The 22,958-nt window shown below is 41.3% G+C and overlaps 1 protein-coding gene across 3 annotated transcripts in view; it reads right to left on the reverse strand.

The window, feature by feature from the left end:
- Positions 1-2,556: 2,556 nt before the first annotated feature.
- Positions 2,557-22,958, reverse strand: part of SMIM14 (small integral membrane protein 14) — a 49,869-nt gene continuing 29,467 nt past the window's right edge. For all 3 annotated transcript variants that reach the window (XM_063459917.1, XM_063459918.1, XM_063459919.1), the window contains 4 exons: positions 20,620-20,716; positions 18,587-18,635; positions 3,715-3,863; positions 2,557-2,985 (listed from right to left, as the gene is read on the reverse strand). In XM_063459917.1, the coding sequence (XP_063315987.1) occupies positions 2,947-2,985; positions 3,715-3,863; positions 18,587-18,635; positions 20,620-20,694 (312 nt within the window). In that variant the 5' untranslated portion in view covers positions 20,695-20,716 and the 3' untranslated portion in view covers positions 2,557-2,946. The remainder of the gene's footprint in view (positions 2,986-3,714; positions 3,864-18,586; positions 18,636-20,619; positions 20,717-22,958) is intronic.

Consider the following 22,958-nt stretch of genomic DNA (forward strand, 5'->3'; position numbering starts at 1 on the left):
TATTAATGGAAAATAAAACAGGCTAGTGGTTTCGTGTCTCTTTAAAGTTAAATTGAGTTAGTTATTCCAGTCTGGTGTTTGCCAGGTATCAGGGAAACAACGTACTTCTTCTTGTTTATAAAAGCCCTCTATTTCAGCATTGCTGTAAAGTGTAATAATATGGTAAACAAGTGGTTGTAAAGAGTAGCACCGTAAACAATTCAAGGTATACTGGCCACAATGCAGGCTACTCAACTCAAGGACACCACAGAAACAAAAAAGGCACATCACTTTCACCTTCCAATTATTGTTTAAAATAAAATTGACCTTGCCATTATCAGAACTAAATCAGCACACATTACACTACAGATTACAATACAGCTAAGAACAATGTGACATGCGTGATTTCAGCTAGTCAGTAAGCAAACATTGTCTGTAAACAACCACATATCGTATAGCTTAGAAGGGGCACAGTTGTGATATGACTGAGAAACCTAAAAGGCATGAGAAAATGTAGAGATCTTGGAGTACAAATACCAAGAAAAAAATAAATCGTTACAGATAGAAATCTGTCCCTTCCCACCCCTAATATCAGATGCAACTTTAGTCAGTAGATGATGGTGATATATATATTATACGTACATGTGTGCGATACCAGATGAAATTAGTATCTTGTAATTTTTTAATGGATTAACCTAATACTGTAATTCCACATTTTTGGATGATCCCCCTTATTTTACATCTAAAGCTTGTCACTCAAACATTGTTAGCCCAATAAAAAAAGCTATTACAAAATACTACATTTCAACTATTATTTCAATTCGTATGCTAGTAGGCAGGCACAAACAAGGGGTGAATTCTGAGCCTTGACTTAATATATAAATTATATTTTCATATAAATGCTCACAAGACCGTACACTTCTCATTTCCATTTGAGCACAGACACTGGTACTTTAATAATGTGAACAATGAAAGTTTTGTCTTGCTGATACCTCTTGTTAAAGTGCACTGGCAGTAAGAATTACATAGAAGGATGTAGATAATTTGATATGGTTTGCCTCCTTGAAGTCACTTTACCCTTTACCTTTCATCAAAAACTCCAATATTTTCCTTAAGTGTAGCTTGCTAGTGGTCTCATTCTAGGAATGTAACGTGTCTGTGTCCTGACTATGTATGCAGCAGGCATTGACAACAGTTTGTTGTAGCCGCATAGAACAATATGGTAGATAAACTACAAAGCATGCATATGTATGTTCATACATACAAGATGATGTTTAAATAGATCCAGGGCCGGCGCTACCATAAGGCGGCACAAGCGGCCGTCTTAGGGCGCACCGGCCCGGGGGGCGCAATCCTCGGGTGACTGGCAGGAGGAGAGCACCCTGCATAGTGCTCCCCTCCTGCCGTTCATTGCGTGTAGAGTTGCCGAGTGGGCGGGCCGCAGTTTACCCGGTTTGACAGGAGATGCAACAAACTGCTTCCTGTCAGACCGGGACAGGAAACGGGATCCTCCACCGCGTACCGCCCGCTCAACCACGCAACATGGAGAGAGAAGAAGGGAAGGGGGCACAATGAAAGGTAGGAAGGAAGTGGGGGGCAATAAAAGTTACAGGAGGGGGGGGACAGGGGACAATAAAAGTTACAGGAGTGGGGGGACAGGGGACAATAAAAGTTACAGGAGGGGGGGACAGGGGACAATAAAAGTGACAGGAGTGGGGGACAATAAAAGTTACAGGAGGGGGGGCAGGGGACAATAAAAGTTACAGGAGGGGGGACAGGGGACAATAAAAGTTACAGGAGGGGGGGGACAATAAAAGTTACAGGAGTGGGGGACAATAATAGTTACAGGAGGGGGGGATAATAAAAGGTTCAGGGGAGGCAATAAAAGGTGGGGGACATTAAAAGGCACAGGAGGGGAGGTGGGACAATGAAAGGTATAGGGGGAGGGGGACATTGAAAGGCACAGGAATGCTGGGGGGCACACAAACTCAGAGGCTGAATGCACACGGGGGGCAAAGATATACACAGAGGGGCTGAGGGAGGACACATAGACAGAAGGGTTGTGGGAAAAAAAGAGACGTACAAAGGGACTTTGGGGAAGAAAGAGCCACACAAAGGAGCTGGGGAGAAGAAAGAGACAGACAAAGGGGCTGGAGTAAGTAAACAAAATACACAAATGGGTTGTAAGCAAAAAAACACGAGGAGATAAAACACAGCAAAGCGGGTGTAAGATACACAAAGGAGAAAAGGGGAGTAAGATATTCGAATGATGGGATATAAAACACTGAAGGGGATAAGAAATTTAAAAGGGGGGGTTACATGACACACAGGTGAAAATGCTTTTTTTTGGGGGGGGGGGGGGGGCAAAATGCATCTTCGCCTGTGTAGTCAAAAATCCTTGCACCGGCCCTGAATAGATCTGTAGACTTAAGTACAACGTCAATGACGTTAGGCACCATCACAAACATAGGAATGATATCTAAACAGCTAGAGTGTACCAAGATTCATCGCATAATGATGGCAGATACACTGTATAAGAACCGGTTTGCTTACATAAATAAAACAGGACGTCAAAAGGATCTTTAAAAACTATAGCCCATTGAAGACAATTTTTAAAATATGACAAAATACATTCTTAGTAAATCAACAAATTTAGCACATTTGAACACTGGGTTCAAAATATCAGAACTTGTGGCACAGTATAATAGTATAAAATGCATTTAACCAGGTTGCTTGAAATGTATACAATCAATACATTACAGTGGGAACAGGTCATTGATTCCAGAACTGGATGCCTTGATCCATGTTAACATTTTGGAACACAGAGTCTTTGATATAGTCCGTGTCATTGGCTGCATACACACAGGAGAGGAGACAGAATGGTTGGTTGATTTGAGAGTAGTCTGGTCGTTTTTCGTTTCAATTTGGTCATGCAAACTTGTAGCCGTCCAGAGGGCCTGAAATGGGCTAGTCTACAGGCGGGGCTGGAGGCTCAGGTCCTTGGTTCTGAAATGAGATTTAATAAACTTCACTGACTAATTGCTAAATACAGTGAAACAATTACGATTTCAATTAAATGGTACTTATTTCTATAAATCCTGTTAGAGATTAAAAGGTTGAATAATTCGGGTATTTTAGAGGGTAAAAAAAATATAAATAAATAAAAAGAACAAACACATTAAGAACCAAAAAAATAACAAACACCATTATTATTCATATTAGATGTAATAAACACAGTTACATAGATATAGATTTATTTGGATCCTACTATTAAATAGAAGTTATTTTAGAAAAATCATAGTAGGTTACCAGTGTGTATGTACAATACTTGGAAAGTGCTTGCAACTTGCTAACATGTTAAAACCAACTAATTAACCTTCTTATTCCACATTAATGAGCTCTGTTAAAGGAATGTGGTCATGTTTTATATCAGAAATATATTAAAGGGACAGTCACCCAACACATGGATACAATGGACTACTTCGGATCTACTTCAGATAGGCCATATTTGTAGCAAAACCACGGTTATCGCTAAATTACCAGTAAATGGAAAGATAAAATGCTATATTATCTAAATAAAGGGTATGCCTCGTCCAGAAAGCATGTGCTAAAAGTGGCTGCACAATGTAAAGATAAGACAAAGCAGCAACATGGTGTCATAACGGAATTCCAATAATGAACAATCCATTAAGAACTCATTACTATTGGTAGCCAATGAAAGCCTAAAATACTTACATTATGTGGACTGCTAGACTTTCCAGTTGATCTGGATCCTCTGAGACTTTGTGGTCTTAACAAGAATAACGTGAAACCGATCACAAGCCAGGCCATCAGAATCATCGTGATACTAAAACCAGCATCTCCAGAGGGGTTTGGTCCCGGTACTTCAGAAAACAAACAAAATTATAAATGTATGAAGTAATCGGGGTAAGAACTGTAATAAAATGGAAATCAAAGCCGCTAACAGAGATTTCAAATTGGGTAAATACAACTGAACAACACACAACATATTACACTGTCACGCTTTAACAAAAATAATGCCAAAATGGAGAAGCCATGTGTGGAAAAACCAAGTACACCCCAAGTAGCAGACTGCAAATGCCCTTGATTAATTGATCAGCAGCAAATGTGACCACCCCTATAAAGGCCAAAATATTAGCAGTTTGCTGGTCTGGAGAACTCAAGTGTGTGTGTTCACGCAATGCAAAGGAGAAAGGACATCAGCAATGGTCTTAGAGAAGCAATTGTTGCTGCCTATCAAACTAGGAAGAGTTATGAGGCCATTTCCAAACAATCTAAAGTCTCATTCTACAGTGAGAGATCATTCAAAAGTGGAAAACATTCAAGACAGTTGCCAATCACTGGAGTGGACATCCCAGCAAATTCACTCAAAGGTCATACCGATCCTCAGAGAAATTGCATAAGAGTTACATCTCAGACTCTACAGAAAACGATTACTTCATGTTATTGCTACAAAAGGTGGTTCTAAAAGCTACTGAATCAAAAGGTGTCATTTTCACCGATGGCTTCTCCATTTAGACTTTCTTTTTGTTAAATAAATGACAGTGTAGTGTACAATATATTTTGTTCATCTGAGATTTTTACATAATTGTGTTTTTTCCCATGTTCGGGGTGCTCAGGCAGATTCCCAGACAGTCCCCCTGCAGGCAATAATGTAATCAGGCCGATCCAGTCATGTGATCGCGGTGTCACAACACTGATGGGCAGGATTTGCTGCAGGGGTACTGCCCTGGTTGTCACGCACTCAGATTCAGATTGCCACAGAGGGTAAGTATTTGGATTCCCGGGTGTTCACGATCATTAGGGTGTGCTATGCCACCTTAACGACGTTCAAGCCCTCCATTTGTAGGACGGAATAAGCACGCCGTAATGTTGAGGGGTTGATATCTCTAGGAGACTTACTTTTCCTCTCCCCAAAAGGAAAAATTAAACCCACTACCAGGCTACTAGGTTACTCTTACTCTTGGTTTCATATTCAGGTACACCTGCTTTGTGACTCAACACTTGCCACCCAACAAATTAAAATGCATTGTAGATCAGATCTCGTTTTAACCTTAGGGATGAGCAGTGCACCTTAAAAGTACATTCTAAGCATCACTTCACTTTCTGCATGCTGACTGCTAGGTGAAGGACAGAACGTCTAAAAGAATGTATGACAGAGGGGTGCATCTCCACATTTAGCTTTATTTTTCACATTTTGCAAATACATTTTTTTGTTGTTGAAATGTATAAACCTTTAAAATATCGGAAGTGACATTTCCCTTTAAAGGAGCACTCCAGATACCATAACTATTTGCAAATCACAATTGGAAATACAAGCCATCCTCATACAACAGTTGTACAATCTGCCACGGCAGGTTTTCTCCTAAATCACATTAAAAAGTAACATTTGAATGCTAGGCAGATCTCTGAATGCAGTCTGGTGAGACTGGACAGACCTGTTTTATTTAACATCACAATCTCCTTTCACTTATCATATTTCAGATTTTCAGCTAATCTGTTGTAATCAATGTGCTTTAAAAATCCTCCACCAATAATCAAAATCTTTGCAAAAACACTGGTTTTCTTAAACAGTAAACCTTGACGTATTACCAAATACCAGCTCCAACAGCCCTAATCGCTTAAAAACAGCACAGACAGACAGTCCCAGTGCCATGAATATGCAGTATGACTAAAAGGTAACTATGTAAGGATTGGCTCGAGAATCACAGCAGAAACATCTTCTCAACGTAACCAACCCTACTGACGCAGTGACCTAAACAAACATTATTAATACACCACCCTTGGGTATTTTTTGTCACCACTACCATATGATTAAGAAGCATGGTTTACTCTGATAAGGAACACCTATTGAGAATTTGAGCAGAAACCAGAATTTCTGTGCTTAGATCTCTTGGTGGGAAAGATTATATACATTCCTTAACACACCTTGACAGGCAGATTCCCTACAGCCGTGAGTAATCAAATATCCTCGTGAAGCACTCTCATTGCATAAAAAAGGATCAGAAAGCTTATTCAAGGAGGCCATATGATGCAATTAAATGATAGGGAGTAGGCATCATAAGAAATACCATTGACAAAGTAAAAGAAAGCATATACAGAAAAAGCACAATTTTAGACCTACACTAGTGTCATATTTTATAGATTAAACCGTTCAGTATTCAACAGGTAAATGGTAGGGGTGAGCACTTCTTTAGATTTTGTAATGATCTGGGCTTTAGGGGGATTGTTCATTGTGTCCGAAAAGAAATCCACAAATTCTACCATTTTATTGAATTTTACCATGTGTTGGTTTAGAACAGGAAATTGTAAAGAAATAGACAAATACACTCCATAATTTAGGTCAAAAGGGCTGAAAGGAAAAATAGGAAAATTTCAGTACAGACGTGCAAATACACAAATACACTGTCAGGCATACAGGTACATACACATACAGGAACATAAAATGTGACCGCATATTAGTCCCTGGCTTTATCTTATAGTTAGAATAGCCTTATGCCTATCCCATGCATGCTTGAACTCCTTTACTGTGTTAACCGCTACCACTTCAGCTGGAAGGCTATTCCATGCATCCACTAACCTCTCAGTAAAGTATTACTTCCTGATATTATTTTTAAACCTTTGCCCCTCTAATTTAAGACTGTCCTCTTGTTGTGGTACTTTTTCTTCTTTTGAATATAGACTCCTACTTTACTGTGTTGATTCCCTTTATGTATTTAAATGTTTCTATCATATCCCCCCCGTCTCGTCTTTCCTCCAAGCTATACATGTTAAAGGTCCACTATATAGTGCCAGGGTTCTAAGGAGAGGAAGGGGTTAAACACTTACCTTTCTCCCGTGCCGTGCTCCCTCGGCGCTGGGGACTCTACTCCCTCTTCGACTGCATGTGCCACGCATGCGCAGTCAGTCCATAGGAAAGCATTCTCAATGCTTTCCTATGGACGCTGGCGTCTTCTCACTGTGAAAATCAGTGGGAAGTGCCTCTAGCAGCTGTCAATGAGACACTCTCTGAAACTGCTATGATTACCGCAGGCAGGGTTAACCCTAGATGGACCTGGCACCCAGACCACTTCATTGAGCTGAAGTGGTCTGGGTGCCTAGAGTGGTCCTTTAACCTTTCCTTGTAAGTTTTATCCTGCAATCCATGAACCAGTTTAGTAGCCCTTCTTTGAACTCTCTCTAAAGTATCAATATCTTTCTGGAGATACGGTCTCCAGTACTGCGTACGATACTCCAAGTGAGGTCTCACCAGTGTTCTGTACAATGGCATAAGGACTTCCCTCTTTCTACTGCTAATACCTCTCCTTATACAACCAAGCATTCTGCTAGCATTTCCTGCTGCTCTATTACATTGTCTGTCTACCTTTTTAAGTCATCAGAAATAATCACCCCTAAATCCCTTTCCTCAGATGTTGAGGTTAGGACTCTATCAAATATTCTGTACTCTGCCCTTGGGTTTTTACGTCCAAGATGCATTATCTTGCACTTATCCACATTATATGTCAGTTGCCACAACTCTGACCATTTTTCTAGTTTACCTAAATCATTAGCCATTTGGCTTATCCCTCCTGGAACAGACAAACATGCTCACAAACACTATCTCACACACACACAAAAGAATGTATTTCCGTATTTTTTTTTTTTCTAGGTCCATTCAGTCTCCCTACTCCCTTGGATCCAGTGGGTAGCTGCTCTGATCTTTGTGCATTGCGTGTTCTGTGTGATGACTGGGTCAGTGTGACATCACATTTTGGCTCCAAGAATCACTATAGGGTGCATGTGGGAGTTGAAAAGGCACAGCAAATATAGTACAGAGCTCCCTCGCTGCTCGCCCCTCTTTACATTTGGGTAGAGTAGGCACCTGCTGACCTGGTAAGCATGTGCCTACTCTTCCTTAGCACTAGGCTTTTTTAAAATTTTTTTTTTGCACAGGTGTCTGACTTTTCAAATCACGTCCATTCAATTCATTTTGTGGACTCAAATTAGTGTAGAAACCTTTCAAAGATGATCTATCATAGGGTCATAGCAAAGGGTCTGAATACTTATGTCAATGTGATATTTAAAATAAATAAAAATCTCAATGTTTTTCAAAAACTTTTTTTTTTCTTTGTCATTAATAAATATTGGGTATACATTCATGGGAATGGAAACAAATGGTAAGGCTGCAACATGTTAACAAATTAAGGGGTCTGAATACTTTCTGAATGGACTGTTCATATTTATCAAACAAAACTGAAGTGATGCCAATGTGGAGAAACAGTCAGCATGACTATTAGACAAAATACTATCAAATGCACTAAAGTTGTATTGCTGCCCAGAGTTTTTTTTAAAGGTTTACTGATTGATTGCTTTCATTATCTTGCAAGGTCAAAATCTAGACTTCAAACAGAAAGTGATGCCAGGACACAAACTAAACTCGTGAAATCACAAGATAGCTTGGCATCAACGGGGAACAAATAGGGGCATCAATGGGGGAACAAAAAGAAGAAAAAAAGGTATGTTTATATAAATTTTAGTTACAGCAATAATATGTACAGATTGCCAACATATTCAGCAGCAGTGTACAAGTGGTAAAAAAATAAACAATGCCATGCAACACAAACACAAATTAGGGTTGTGGGTGTCCCTTTATTTTTTTGTTTAAAGAACCACTAAAGTCACCCAGACAAGTTAATTTCAATGAAGTGGTTCTGGGTGCAGTGTCCTGTCATTTTAACACTTCTATGTAAAACGCTGTCCTCGCAACAATGTCCGCAGAGCAGCATTTGATTAGAGTAGTCTGGCATTTGGGAGTGCATGTGTATCTTGTCTCCAATGCCATTCTCTATGCCAGGCATAGGCAACCTTCGGCACTGCAGATGTTTTGGACTACACCTCCCATGATGCTTTGCCAGCATTATGTGTGTAAGAGCATTATGGGGGACGTAGTCCACAACATCTGGAGTGCCGAAGGTTGTGTATCCCTGCTCTATGCCATGGGGAGCATTGAGTTTTATATCACAGGAGAGGTCAGCAGGCATACTGATGGAGAACGAGGAAGAGCAAGTGGCAACAGTGGAGTCATCTTGGAGCTGGATATTAGCCGTAGACATGATGCTCTGTATATTGATTAACCCCTTAAGGACCAAACTTCTGGAATAAAAGGGAATCATGACATGTCACACATGTCATGTGTCCTTAAGGGGTTAAAGTATGACTACTGAAAATAATTTAGAAGCTAGAGGATGTTCAGAGTTTCAACTTGTTAAAAACAATATATAATTATGCAGAACATTTTAAGCAGTTAGCTACAGTGTGTAATTAAAGTGTCTAAAGAATTAAAAACAAACTATTCTTTGAACCAAACAACTGATGTTTACACAATTACAGGCCACCATTTAAAATGGCTTGCCTTAAGGGTAAAGGATTTTCTCACAACAGGTGTTTCCTTGGACTCTCCTTGCTGAAAGAGTAATTGGGAGAGGTTTCTTACATGACTTATTACACCTTAAATTGCTATTTTGGGGCAGGGTACATTTTACGTAATTTTTATGTTCGTTTTTTTTTTTTTTTTTTTGTAAATCTTTTTATTTGTTTACGGTACAGTTACAGGAATGTTAGGCTCGCAGGCCATCATGGAAGTCAATTGGGAAGGTACATTTCAGATTCGGTAACAAACATTTGGCCCTGTATGTAAAGAATAGCATAAAATCTAGCCTAATAAAGGTTAGTGAGGCGAACATAGAGTCAGTTTGGGTTACGTTAGAATTTGGTAATCACACAGTAACTCGTGTAGGTGTGATTTATAGGCCCCCAGGACAAATTGAAGAGTTAGATAATCTACTAGTTGAAGAAATAGCTAAAATGACAATGAAGGGGGAAGTTATCATCATGGGTGACTTTAATCTTCCTGATGTAAATTGGAAAACAAAAATAGCTACTTGTGCCAGGAGCACACATATTCTAAACTCCCTACTGGGATTGTCTCTAAAACAAGTCGTTGAGGAGCCAACTCGTAAAGAGGCCATACTAGATTTAGTGTTAACAAATGGAGATTTGGTATCAGATATTACTGTAGGTGAAAGTTTAGGATCCAGTGATCATCAGTCAGTGTGGTTTAATATAAGAACAGTGACCGAATCACACCACACAAAAACAAAAGTTTTAGACTTTAGAAAAACAGACTTTTACAAAATTAGAATATGTGTAAAGGAGTCATTATCAGACTGGAGCAATTTAAATGAAGTCCAAAAGAAATGGGATTATTTAAAAGTTGCACTACTGAAGGCAACAGAAAATTGCATTAGGCTTGTCAGTAAAAGCAAAAAATTCAAGAAACCACTGTGGTACTCCACGGATGTAGCCAAAATAGTAAAAAACAAAAAGTTAGCATTTAGTAATTATAAAAAAAACCAGAGTGAGGAAGACAGAATGACCTATAAGATTAGGCAGAAAGAGGCTAAGCAAGTTATAAGAGTTTCCAAATCACACACAGAAGAGAAAATAGCACAGTCACAGTGAGAAAAGAAAAGTAAAACAAGGATTAGTTAGATTAAAAACAAAAGAAGGAAGGTATGTAGATGAGGATAAAGGTCTAGCTGACTGCCTCAATGAATATTTTTGTTCGGTATTTACAGATGAAAATGAAGGAAAGGGACCTCAGTTAAGAAAAAGGATAAATGAGTCATTTATTACACGTGAGTTTACAGAGGAAGAGGTTCTATTTCAACTGTCAAAAGTAAAGACAAATAAGTCAATGGGACCTGATGGAATACACCCAAAGCTATTAAAAGAGCTTAGTGGTGTACTAGCAAAACCATTAACAGATTTATTTAACCAATCATTGATAACAGGAGTAGTCCCAGAAGATTGGAAGTTAGCAAATGTTGTGCCCATTCACAAGAAAGGTAATTAGGGAGGAGTCGGGCAACTACAGGCCAGTAAGCCTAACTTCAGTAATGGGGAAAGTGATGGAAACCATGTTAAAGGATAGGATTGTTGAACATCTAAAAACACATGGATTTCAAGATCAGAGACAACATGAGTTTACTTCAGGGAGATCATGCCAAACTAATCTTATTGATTTTTTTGATTGGGTAACTAAAATTATAGATCAGGGCTTATAAAGCCTTGCCCCGCCCTGCAATTAGGCTCAGGGCACTCTGATTGGTGGGTTTAAGCCATCCAATCAGAGTGATCTGACAGGTAAATGAAGAGATTGACCGGTAAGTCTCTACATTTACCTGTCACAGCACTCTGGTTGGTTGGAAATCCACCAATCAGAGTGCTCTGTGTCATTTTCACAGCGTGGGAAAGTTCTTTGGAATTTTCCCACGCTGTGTAATTTGACTCATAACTCTCTGATTGGTTACTTAATCCACCAATCAGAGAGTTATGAGTCAAATTACACAGCTTGGGGAAAAAACTTGTTTGCGTCTATTGGCACATGCCTACCCGAAACTTGTTTGTGTCTATTGGTAGGCGTATAGTGGGTTTTTGTGCTTCGAGTCTCAAGATGCCTTTTAAAAGGTTTCGAATAGGATTAGTGGACATGAAGGTGCTGTGACTGGGATACGTGTTTGTGAGGTGATATTGTATACCTGTGAGTTATAATTTTATGGTAGTTTGAAATGTAGGTGGCAAAAATAAGTAAATGCCACCATGGAGTCTAAGGACTATGGGTTACTGATTTTGTACTCTGTGATGAACCTGTTGAAAATAGTAAGGGCTCTGTTATATGAACGTCTGGTGTTTGCAGCGAGTGCTGACTGTGCTAGCATTCTGCCGTGCGCCATGAGTGCATTCAGTCCAGGATGAGGTGCTAAAATAGCGGAGGGTTGTATGGGTCTATCTCGGCTGTGGGATGTTCTTGACGGAACACCTGAAAATTAGAACGAGACAGGGCATCAGCTGCGGTGTTGTGGTGGCCCGGTATGTGCTCGCACGTGAGGTGAAAGTGTAGAGTTGCTGCCAACCACACTAGTCTCCTGATTAGCCTCATAGTCAAAGACCTGCCTTTGTTGATGATCTTGCATGTGGCTGCATTGTCGGTGTAGCATTTCCAAAAGGTGTCCCCAGACTTTAGCAGCAGCAATTATAGGGTATACTTCAAACAGTGCGGAAGTGGTATTAAACAAGGGTAATGAAGTAGTCTCGTCTGGCCATGCGCCTCTAAGCCACCTGTCGCCAAAAATGGCTGCGTACCCTGAGTGGGCTGCTGCGTCAGTCCATAATACTGGGGAAAACTCTGTCCAAGGTGGAATGAACATATTAATGCCATTCCACTTTGAGAATTTTCTCCACATAGCCAAGTCTGACCTGGCATGTTGGTCGAGAGTGACTGTGCTGAGGTCCTTAGGTAATTTGGATAGTAGGCTGAGTAGCCTAGATATGAACAAGCATCCTTGAGGAATAATTCTCATCGCAAAGTTCAGAGAACCAAGTAGAGACTTGTACTTCTGTTGAGTAGGTAGTTGGTACCTCTGTTGAGTAGGTTGGTAGTACCTCTGTTGAGAAACAGGTCTATCTCTGTCCTGATTCTCTGAACCTTGTCTGCGGGGAGGCTAGCCTGCATGGTGCCAGTCTAGGCATATCCCGAGAAAAGACAACTTAGTGACGGGCCCCACTGTTTTGTCCAAGGCAACCGGCACTCCGAGAGTAGCAAATAGTGCCACAGTTTTAGTAATGCTCAGTGGGACAGACTTGTGTTCCTCTACTGTAAGGAAGTCATCTAGATAGTGGATAACAACTGGACAACCCACTATATTTAACAACAACCAACATAGTGTCTCTGCGAATAAATCAAATAACTTTCGGCTGCTTTTTGCTCCAAAAGTTAGTCAAACGGCAAAATAGTACCAGTCTTTCCATTTTACTCCATGTAGATGCCACAGTAACTGGTGTATTGGGAGCAGCTTGAAGGCATTGGACATGTCTGCTTTCCCTGCCTCCAATATTGCCTGTATGGCTTTGTCTAATATGGCATACTGCAGGGAGAATTCATCTGACAGTATGAGTGCGTTGAGGCTAGGTGTGACAACAGAATGAGGAGCCGACGGGTCTATGATCAAGCGCTTTTTATTATTGTACTTCCCTGTGGCGATACCTATAGGATTGGTACGCCAACAGGTGAACGTGGGGAATATGAAATGGCCCGATCATGAAGCCTTTCTGAACTTTCTTGTGAAGGAGTGTATCCACTGTGGTGAGGTCTAAAAGTTGCCGAATGTAGATTGTTACATTCCAGCGTACCAATGGGGAGTGCAATTAGCCCAGTGTGGAACCCTTCAGTGAAGCCCGTGATTAGGAATTTCACTAGGTGCGGGGATGAGTGAGTGTTGAGGTAAAAGGCTAGTGTATCAACCAGTACCTCAGTTAGTCATTTTTTGGGGAATAGGCGATTAGGGCACATTGTTTTGGCGTGGGATCTGAAGCAGATGGCACAGACATGCAACAACCTGCAGGCACTGAAACTGCAACCGCCTGCTTTGAAGTTGTTGCATACCTGTGCCTTCCCCAGAAAGACTATGGGTCTACCCAGTTTGTCCCTTAAACCTCTTTGCTCAACCGTGCTGGTGCTTGGTGTATTGTAGTTAGTGCTGGGTAAGTTGGGTTCGATGGGGCACAAGTTGGTAGAGTGGGAATTAGACTAACAGCGCAATCCGGTGGCAATTGCCCTACAAAGTGGCGGCAGAATAACTCGGAGTCCATGTGGCTTCAGTTTATTCTTATGTTAAACTGAGCAAATGTAGCCGCCGCTTTAGCCGAGAAGGACTTGTGATAGTCGTAGAATGTAGTGCCACCGTACTTGCCACCCAGGTCTACCAACTTGTGCTTGTAGAGGTCTAACTCCTCTCTGCGTTGTGGGTAGTTAAAGCAGATAATGTCTCTGTAGAGACCGAAGGCTAGCACGAATTCCGGGATGGTCTGTTTTTGGTCTAACCTGTGGTCTTTAGCCCTGAGTACCACAGACACGTCACTGTAGTTGTACGTCTTGTTGTCAATTATATCTTGGGACGCTATCAGGAGTAACATAAGATTTACATCCTTACCCTCTAATATATCCTTTTTTTATATTGGGTGGGACCATGTGTGCCGGGATGATTATGTGCGTGTCTGACCCCTGTGCAGGTGGTGTGAACGTAGCATTACCCTGTGTGGCTGCAATTTGTACGGTGGGTATGGTGGTTACGAGATCTATGGGATTCACGTCAGCTGGAGTTGAGTATTCCAGCTTCTCCATTCTCTGATCTAAGTTATTGATAGAAGCCAGCATTGCTGACATAGTAGTTTGGATACTGGCTAGAGTGTCGCCAATGCTGACTTGTGAGCTAGGCCCCGGTAGAGGATTGTCTGAGTTGGCCATTAGTAACTTATACAGCTCCGCTTTCCTGGCAGTAGCTGGGTACGAAATTCCTCTGCGTCTTAGTTCAGAGGCTATCTTAGGGATTGTCCATGACCTCATAGAACAGGGGCTTAAAGTCTCTAATTTCTCGCTTATAGCGGTGGTTATGGTTGCAGTAGCTGGTCTGGCCGGAGTACTTGGTAACGAGAAATCCTCTCCTTGATCCGACAGGTGAGACATGCTATAAATGACATATGATCATGTATAGTAGTAACGTAGTGATTATTCTTGAGTTGTACTTTTATAAAGGCCAGATGGCGAAGAACTTAATTACGTTTGGGGAGATGAGGCTGAATAGAGGCTCTATCTATGATTTGGTCCAGACTGTGCCATGAATCGACGGCGGGGTGTGGCAAAGACAGAGGGGAGAAGAAGAGTGGTACTAACTACACCACAAGTAGGGTGTGCATGTCCCTATCGAAAACTGGGTCGTGGGGCATACGGTACACCTCCACGTGAGGATAGTTATTAGTCTTGTTTGTGACAATCTAGGTACTGAGCTTGGGTGACTTTTTAGTTAATGGTGTATGGGAAAGGTAACCGGTGGCCGAGCGTACCTGTAAGTTAACGGAGGGTCTTATTCCGTGACGTAGTAAGTGCTTGACTGAACACAGTTGTCTGTGAGATGTAAAATAAAATTAATTATATACACTGTATATGACACTTGCCCAAAATTATATGTATTTTTTATTTTTATACCTATCTTTATGAATGTCACGTCTAAACATTTGTTATGAAGGAACACAACTGCAGATTTCTTATAGTTTGAATATTTATTATCAAAAGTAAAAGGTATTGACTTTAAGTCCAATTACAGGTACTGTAGCTTTAATTAATAAACGATAACTGAAGTCCACAATTACAGGCACTGTAGCTTTAAGTAGTAAACGATAACTGAAGTCCACAATTACAGGCACTGTAGCTTTAAGTAGTAAACGATAACTGAAGTCCACAATTACAGGCACTGTAGCTTTAAGTAGTAAACGATAACTGAAGTCCACAATTATAGGCACTGTAGCTTTAAGTAGTAAACGATAACTGAAGTCCACAATTACAGGCACTGTAGCTTTAAGTAGTAAACGGTAGTAATTAGCAAACACTGAATCAGAAAGAGTCTCTTAGTAGTATTAATGAATTAGGTGATAAGAAGTTACAATAGCTGTTCCATAGACTTTAACTGAAGCAAGACAGATGCAGCTAACTGAGATAAAGTATGAGTTGAAGTTAGCTGTAACGGGTTTGTTTTATCGAAGGACTTTGGAGACAGGAAATAACAGCTTTGAGATGCAACGCTTATCACAGAGGTTTTACTTAGCTTCCGGCACATAGAACACTGGTTCCCGAGATCTCCTCAGAGGCGGTTATCCTGGAAGGAGAGAGTTCAGCTTTAGTCGTGGATGAGGAGAGGTGAAGGGAACTTGAAGTCTTCCAGTCCGGTCCGGTAACAGAGGGTTTTCACAACGATGTAGTAACCGGTTCGTGAGTACGGAACGTAGTTCAATAATCCAGCGTCGCTCAGCTGGTGCGGTCGGATTAAATAAGGAGACCGTGTCATAAAGGGGTGTGGCTAAGCTCCGTGGAACCAGGAAGTAAGAGGATACCATAGTTAAGGCATGACAATGAATAGTATCCTGCTTGAGGGGTAAGCGTTTTTTTGGTGTTTTTAACCTATTGAGTTAAAGGGACACTGCAGGCACCCAGACCACTTATGCCCATTGGAGTGGTCTGGGTGTCAACTCCCACTACTCTTAACCCTGCAAGTGTAATTATTGCAGTTTTTTATAAACTGCAATAATTACCTTACAGGGTTAACTCCACCTCTAGTGGCTGTCTACTAGACAGCCACTAGAGGGCACTTCCTGGTTCCTAGTACAGGAAACCTGTGCTAGAGCGTCGCTGGACGTCCTCACGCTGTGTGAGGACCTTCAGCGTCGCTCATTTCCCCATAGGAAAGCATTGAAATTGCCGCGCATGCGGATTAGGTCTCCCCGGCCGTTGGGCGGGATCAGTCTCTCCCACCGGCCGACGCAGTCAGGAGGAGCGGCGACGAGGGACATAGTCGCTGCCTCAGGTAAGTTACTGAAAGGGTTTTCACCCCTTTAGCAACCGGGAAGTGGGAGATGGGAGGGAGAGGGAACCTGCAGTGCCAGGAAAACTGTTTTCCTGGCACTGGAGTTTCCCTTTAAGGGATTGAAGTGAGAGTTAACTTATTTGACCTAATCAGGCGTAGGCATCTTATATAACTTATGACTAGTTTTTAGTAAGAGAGTTTAACCCCCACGTAATGTTATAACTATATATGTGACTTATAGCCCGAACTTACAGGTTTGTTTGTGGATTCGTAAACGTGCAATAGTTTAGCGTACCCATCTGTGTGGTAATAGTATTTTGTGTTGATAGCAGTTCATACTGAAAAGACATCGTATAAAGACAATATCTAAATTTGAGACCTAATTAATTCCTATATATATATATAAATTTATAGGGTTTGGGATTAAGATTTATCGTAGGTAGTCAGGTAGGGTAAAAAGTCACAACCTGTAAAATAAAGCAACATTTGCAGAGTGTGCGGCAAAACCAATTATCATGCCAAAATATAATTGCAATTCTATTTAAGCAACAACCATATTTAAGCAACATATGTTTTACCTAGAACAGTAAGCGTAACCGTTTTTGTGCCTCTTGTAGGCTTATTATTGTTTAACTGTTGCGGCTGTCATGCCCAATTTAGCTTTGAGACCGTGTATGAGTCATGTTTCGTACGTTTGTTCGTTTAGTGTGTTTATTCGTAAACTATGCGTTCGTTTGAAAACCTCCACTTGTATGAATGGTTCGTGAACTTCACCAATGTTGATATTTTGTCGTTCGTATGAGTTTTGTTCAAATGAATAGCCGTCCGTGTAATTAACTGTACGTATGAATAGCTGTTTACATGAACCGCTGCTCGTATGAGTGGCCGGTCGCATGGATACCCAGTCGTGTGAATAATCGTTCGTATAATTAACCGTACGTATGAATAGCTGTTGACATGAACAGCTGCTCGCATGAATAGCCGTTCGTATAAGCAGTTCGGATGGATACCCGGTCGTGTGAATAATCATTCGTATAAACAGTCTATGTAACTAGTCGTACTTAAAGTAACCGTTCGTGTACAGAGGTATTCGTACATGTTAGCGCGGTTCGTTTGCAAGCACGTAATTCGTGTGGTTTGTACTCACTGTTTCCGGGTGCCTGACGGCCGACCCGGGATCAAGAGTGCATCAAGAGTACCGGGGACGCGGCTAAAAGGAATCCTGGTAGATGCGGCCGACGGGAGGGTATTTTCCTAGGGTTGGAGAAGCTCTGGGAGTCTGGAAAAACCACTGGTAGGCACAAGAAACCATGAGAAAGACTGTCTCTGGAACCGGAAGTGACCAAAAAGTCATCAGCCTGGTATGGAGGTAAGTCTGAGTTTATATAGGCCGGATCAACCCCTCCCACAACTCCAGTATAGAGATATATATTATAAAAACACAGACAGCCATACACACAAACACTTTTTTTTTTTTTTTTAGTCCACCCAGCCTGGGTGAGCTGGGTGGATTTCTTACCTAGTGTCTAGTAGGGCTGCTGGGCAGGTGTACATTCAGGCAGGCAGGGGGGCGGACAGGCAGCGAGGGAGCATTAATTTTGAGCTCTCCCTGCTCAGCTCTCTCGCGCTGCGCAGAGGGATGCCGGGAGCTGGAGTGACATCATATTCAGGCTCCCGGCATCACTGCGGGAAGCTGAGCACGGAGAGCTTACACTCTGTGCTTCCTCGCGGGCCACAAACATATTCGTTGACATCTATGTACTAGAATATGGCACAAGAGGCTGCTGCACAGATCATATTCAAGTGGTCTCATGTGTACGAATAGGGGGAAAAAACAAACAAAAAAAACATTGCACAAAGATTTATGGGAGATGGACAAATATCCATGTTATAGGCTGAACCCCCATGTATTGTTACTCGAAATATTAAAAAAAAATGCTAGGATTGTTTTTGCTTTGCTGCTGAATGATTTGAATTTGAGAAATTCTGAAACTCACTTTGAGTCCTAATTAAAAGAAGATGTATTTCTACCAAGTAAAAAGCAAAGGTAATCCGTTGAGAGTTTTGGTATTAATGCAGAGAGCCCCATGAAGAGTAGGGCAGGTAGTGCTGACAGGAGTTCATATACTCACATTCCTGTAAGCATTCAGTGTCTGTACAGTAGGACTGAGACTGTCTCAGCTGAAAGAAACAAATACAGTGAATTTAAATGTAACAAACCAATGGATTTATCCCACCACACAAGATTAATAAATACAGTAGCGGAGACACTAGTTTCAGTAATATAGTAGAACAAGTTTATAATACACAGGTTGGCACTAAAATGGCATATATTGAACAATAATAATCTTATGATTGCTTATGTTGTATTTTGTTTTTGTTAATAGTATAATAGTTCTCCTTTTTGCCAATGGGGATTATTATATCTTTATGGCAGTATCCACTATACTAAAGGACTAGTGTAGGGCTTCTACCCCTACAGCAAAAAGAATCACATATGCAACTGGCATAGGTTGAATTTGACCAGTTTTAGAACACAAAAACAAGTATATAGTAAATAACAGCCTCTTGCAACATAAAAATGGCATCTGGAAACATGAGTGGTGTACAATTTGCAGTTTAATGTGGCACTGTCAGAGACTTCTCCCTGCACTAAAGAGGACGTCAAAAAGCTCCTACTCGACCTACGTGAAGTCTGGAAAGCAGACCTTGCCAGGGTATAGGTGGACTACATCAATGCAATGGTGATGTTGAGTTCTAAAAGGGGAAAGAGAGGCAGGCTAAAAAATAGCCAAATCCACATAGAATTTCTCACCCAACAGGTCCAGCGACTTTCCCGCGCTGTGGCTTCACTTGAGGTATAGAGTGGACATAGAGGCCTTGGCGGACTTTGCAAATAGTGTGATAAAAGAATTGGAGGTTAGAGCGGGAAGGATGAATCTTTGTCCATAGTGTCAGTGTTCTGAATTCAGAAGGCCACAACAGTCGCTGTGGATGCATTCAGGGATATAATTGCTGTCACTCAGGACATATCTGTCAAAATGGCTATTGTGGCCAGACCCAGAAATATCCCAGCGTCACTGACTGCACCATGTTTGATGACCTACCATTCTCCGTCCTTATGGATAGATGCAGGTTCATGCCAGTCACCAAGCTATTAAGGGAACATATCATCAGTGTAGTATCGGGAACTCTAGTGGTGCCCTGCGGAGACAATGTGTTAACCCTGTCTGCCATGGAAGACCCAATGGATCTCCTGCCTACTTTACAGTTGCCACCTAAATTGCCCTTGGTGCCAGTGGGAGTCGCAGCACAGTTAATAACAAGCCTAGCTTGAAACAGGAAGCTAGTGATTGCAGGGCCTTCCGTAAAACTGTTACGATGAGAGGATTTCATATACGGTTCATACATAGCCTATAACCACTTTCTGCATTACGTTATGCTGCATTTTAGGCTTGTTAGTGGCACTATCACACCTCTCCCCCACTCATCCAAAACTTAACAAAATACTCACATTGACTGTGTTGGAACTTCACTGACATTCCAGCCCAGTCAAGTTATAGTAAGATAAAGTAGGGATTACTTTGTCTTAGTATTTTTCCTATGTTTGACAAAAGGCAAAGGGTCCTGCGATCGCCTCCATAGACCTTAGTGTTCTACTCATGCACATGCATGGGAGTACAAATTGGAAGTCGGCTCTGGGCAACTGAAACACCAGGAGCTTATGAGGACGGTCATGAAAAAGATGGTGGTGGCAGCAAGGAACAGGTTCATGTACCTCCCCCTGCACCGTACTGCCAGCAGAACACTCACCCTTGGGAGTCTTTGCAAATTATGCAACCTAGAGTGTGACAGAGCTGCTTTACAACAAACAAACAAAAACACATGAACCAGACAGCAAGGTTATAGGTTTCATATAAAACTGAGACTAATTTTTCTACTTTCATTTAAGGGCCTTCTTCTGTAAATGCAGGGAAAAAAACAAACTATAAAACAAAACTGCAGAATAATTGGGAAATATGTTTACAGCATACAGAATAATTATGTGCTAATGGTTATTGCAAATGCTTAGGTTGTTGCCTCAGGTGAAAAGTTCAGTTTATGGTACCTAATGTCATGTAGTTTAGTGGGATTTGCAGGCAATGTAGCATAGTACTCTACTCACCAGGTTGATCAATCTTCGCATTGCATTTTCATGGGAGCAGATGCACTCGCAAAAATCGTAATTACCTTCTGCCATTTTAACGTTCAATTACATTGACCTGCAAAATATGGGTAATAATGATATCACACATGTACACCAAAAGTAATGCTAGAATATAATTATAGACACAAATTGAATTTTTAGATTGAAAGAATCTTATTTTGAGGGATGATGCTCCTTTCACGTACCAGTTTTCACGTTTTTTTTACACAAACACACTGTAGCTGATTTCCCACAGCTTAACTCCACTGGTGTATTAGAATAATTCAGGAAGAAGTAGTAAATCCAGTAGGGTAACAAGCACAATCAGCAAGGCAATCCAATAATATCCCATCACCTTTTCCAATAACTGGACGACACACAGTATCAGGAGTAGACAATTCCTGCTTTTATGTGATTCTCCCATGCAAGGGAGGTATCCACCATAATTACTACAGTAACCAATCACATAGATGTTACCTCCCACACATCTCCTCCCCTTAGCTTAACAGTTAACATTATAATGTGCATACTTTTCCCCAGTTCTTGGATATACCCCAAATACGGTAGGTACACCTTTAAATGTGGTACTCCCTGGTAGCCCTGATCTGGGTGAGAAACATATTCAAAAATCACCCATATCAGACCAGGGGTTCGGGAGTTATGAGGAAGCAAAGATTTGACCGACCGCACGGGCAAAGTAGCCGAAAATAGTTCCATGAGTTTTGGCCCTGCGGTCGGTCTCTGTTCGTGCATCAAAAGTCCCGAAAGTCTATGCCATCTATGGTTGAGTTAGCATTCGGATGAATCCCCTAGTTCGTGGGATTCATCCTACTGAACTAATGAAAGTATTTAGAAAACTGGGCAGACTATATGGGCCTTATCTGCCGTCACATTCAATGTTTCTATGTTTCTATGAACGACGGGCTGTTCATGTGTTTCAATCGGCACTTTCTGAAGTCCATGAGGTCTTAGCGGTGTTCGGTTAGTCGAGTGTCCGATTTGAGTTCCAGACACTCGACGACCAAACACCGCTGTACGTGAGTTTAAGATGGCCGCCGCCACATGTTCTGCTGCCGAAATGGCGACCACCCAGGGAATACAGCAGAGCGTTCGTGTGTTTTAACAAGGGGAATGGAACGAGCATTCAGGGAGGTAAATTACAGCCACACTTCACACCAGGGTGGTCCGGTTGTTTGGTACTTTAGTTTGGATGGTGAATACAGCAGTTCACATGCAGACTTGTACATCTTGTTACCGAACAACTTGATGAATCTTAGTATGGCCACATATATTTGTATGCAAATCTGTATAATCCAGGCACAGGAAAAACTCTTAGGTTCCAACAATAAATATTATAAAGGAAATGTATTGGACAGCCAAGGGGGTTCTGCTACACACACACACACACGACACACGTTAAGCACACTGCATATTTCAGTAGGAATAATGGATAATTTGTGCCATTAAGAGACACTATGGCCACCAATACAATTTTAATTCATTAGACAAGCTTCATTAATATGGTCTTTTTTTGTATGCCCAATTCTTTGTAGTTATTTTTTATTTTTTTATTCTTTATTTATTCCAAGACAGGTTAACAAAATGTGATAAAAACTTAACTATATAAGGTCGGATATAGATACATACACAGTATCAGATTACGTCAACTTAATGCCGGCGGAAATAGCACTGTGAATTAAAATAGTGTTCATGACCGTGTAGAGCGGTCGCTGCCGTGTGTTATGTAGTACGACTTGCATATGATATTGTAGCGTATATGCCATCCTGGTATTTTTGACAAAGAAAATGAAACTTAATACAACCAAACAGACTTATCCCAGTATAAAGTGGAAGGTCTCACGATCAAGGAATGCTTCTCAAAGATATAAAGAAAAAACAGCAAACGCAAGTATTCCAATTTTTGCATGCTCTTCCTCCTTTTATTACTTCAGCAAACCCACGCTGTATAGTTGTTCGGAACGAGAAAAGGAAATTAAAGAATATAGATAAAGCAGTCCCTCAGGAAAATAGAAGTGAGGGAAGGATAGGGTGTAGGAGGGGGAGAGTCGGAGAGCCGTCAACAGCTATAATTCCCGGAAGCCGGCAGACCCATATTCTTGGTCTAAACTAATATTGAGGCAATCCATTTTACGCATTTGCCCTAGGGGGATCCTTAAAGTCCCTCTATTGGGGGATAATCACAATTTTTGCTGCTTATTATAGTCTAATAGCGAGACGAGTGGTAGTGGTGGGGGACTGAGCCCACGCCCCCATCACTCAATCACTCAAGCACAAGCCATCCAAGGGCCCCAAACTTT

Source organism: Pelobates fuscus, chromosome 6, assembly GCF_036172605.1.
Source record: "Pelobates fuscus isolate aPelFus1 chromosome 6, aPelFus1.pri, whole genome shotgun sequence".
Taxonomy (NCBI): Eukaryota; Metazoa; Chordata; class Amphibia; order Anura; family Pelobatidae; genus Pelobates; species Pelobates fuscus.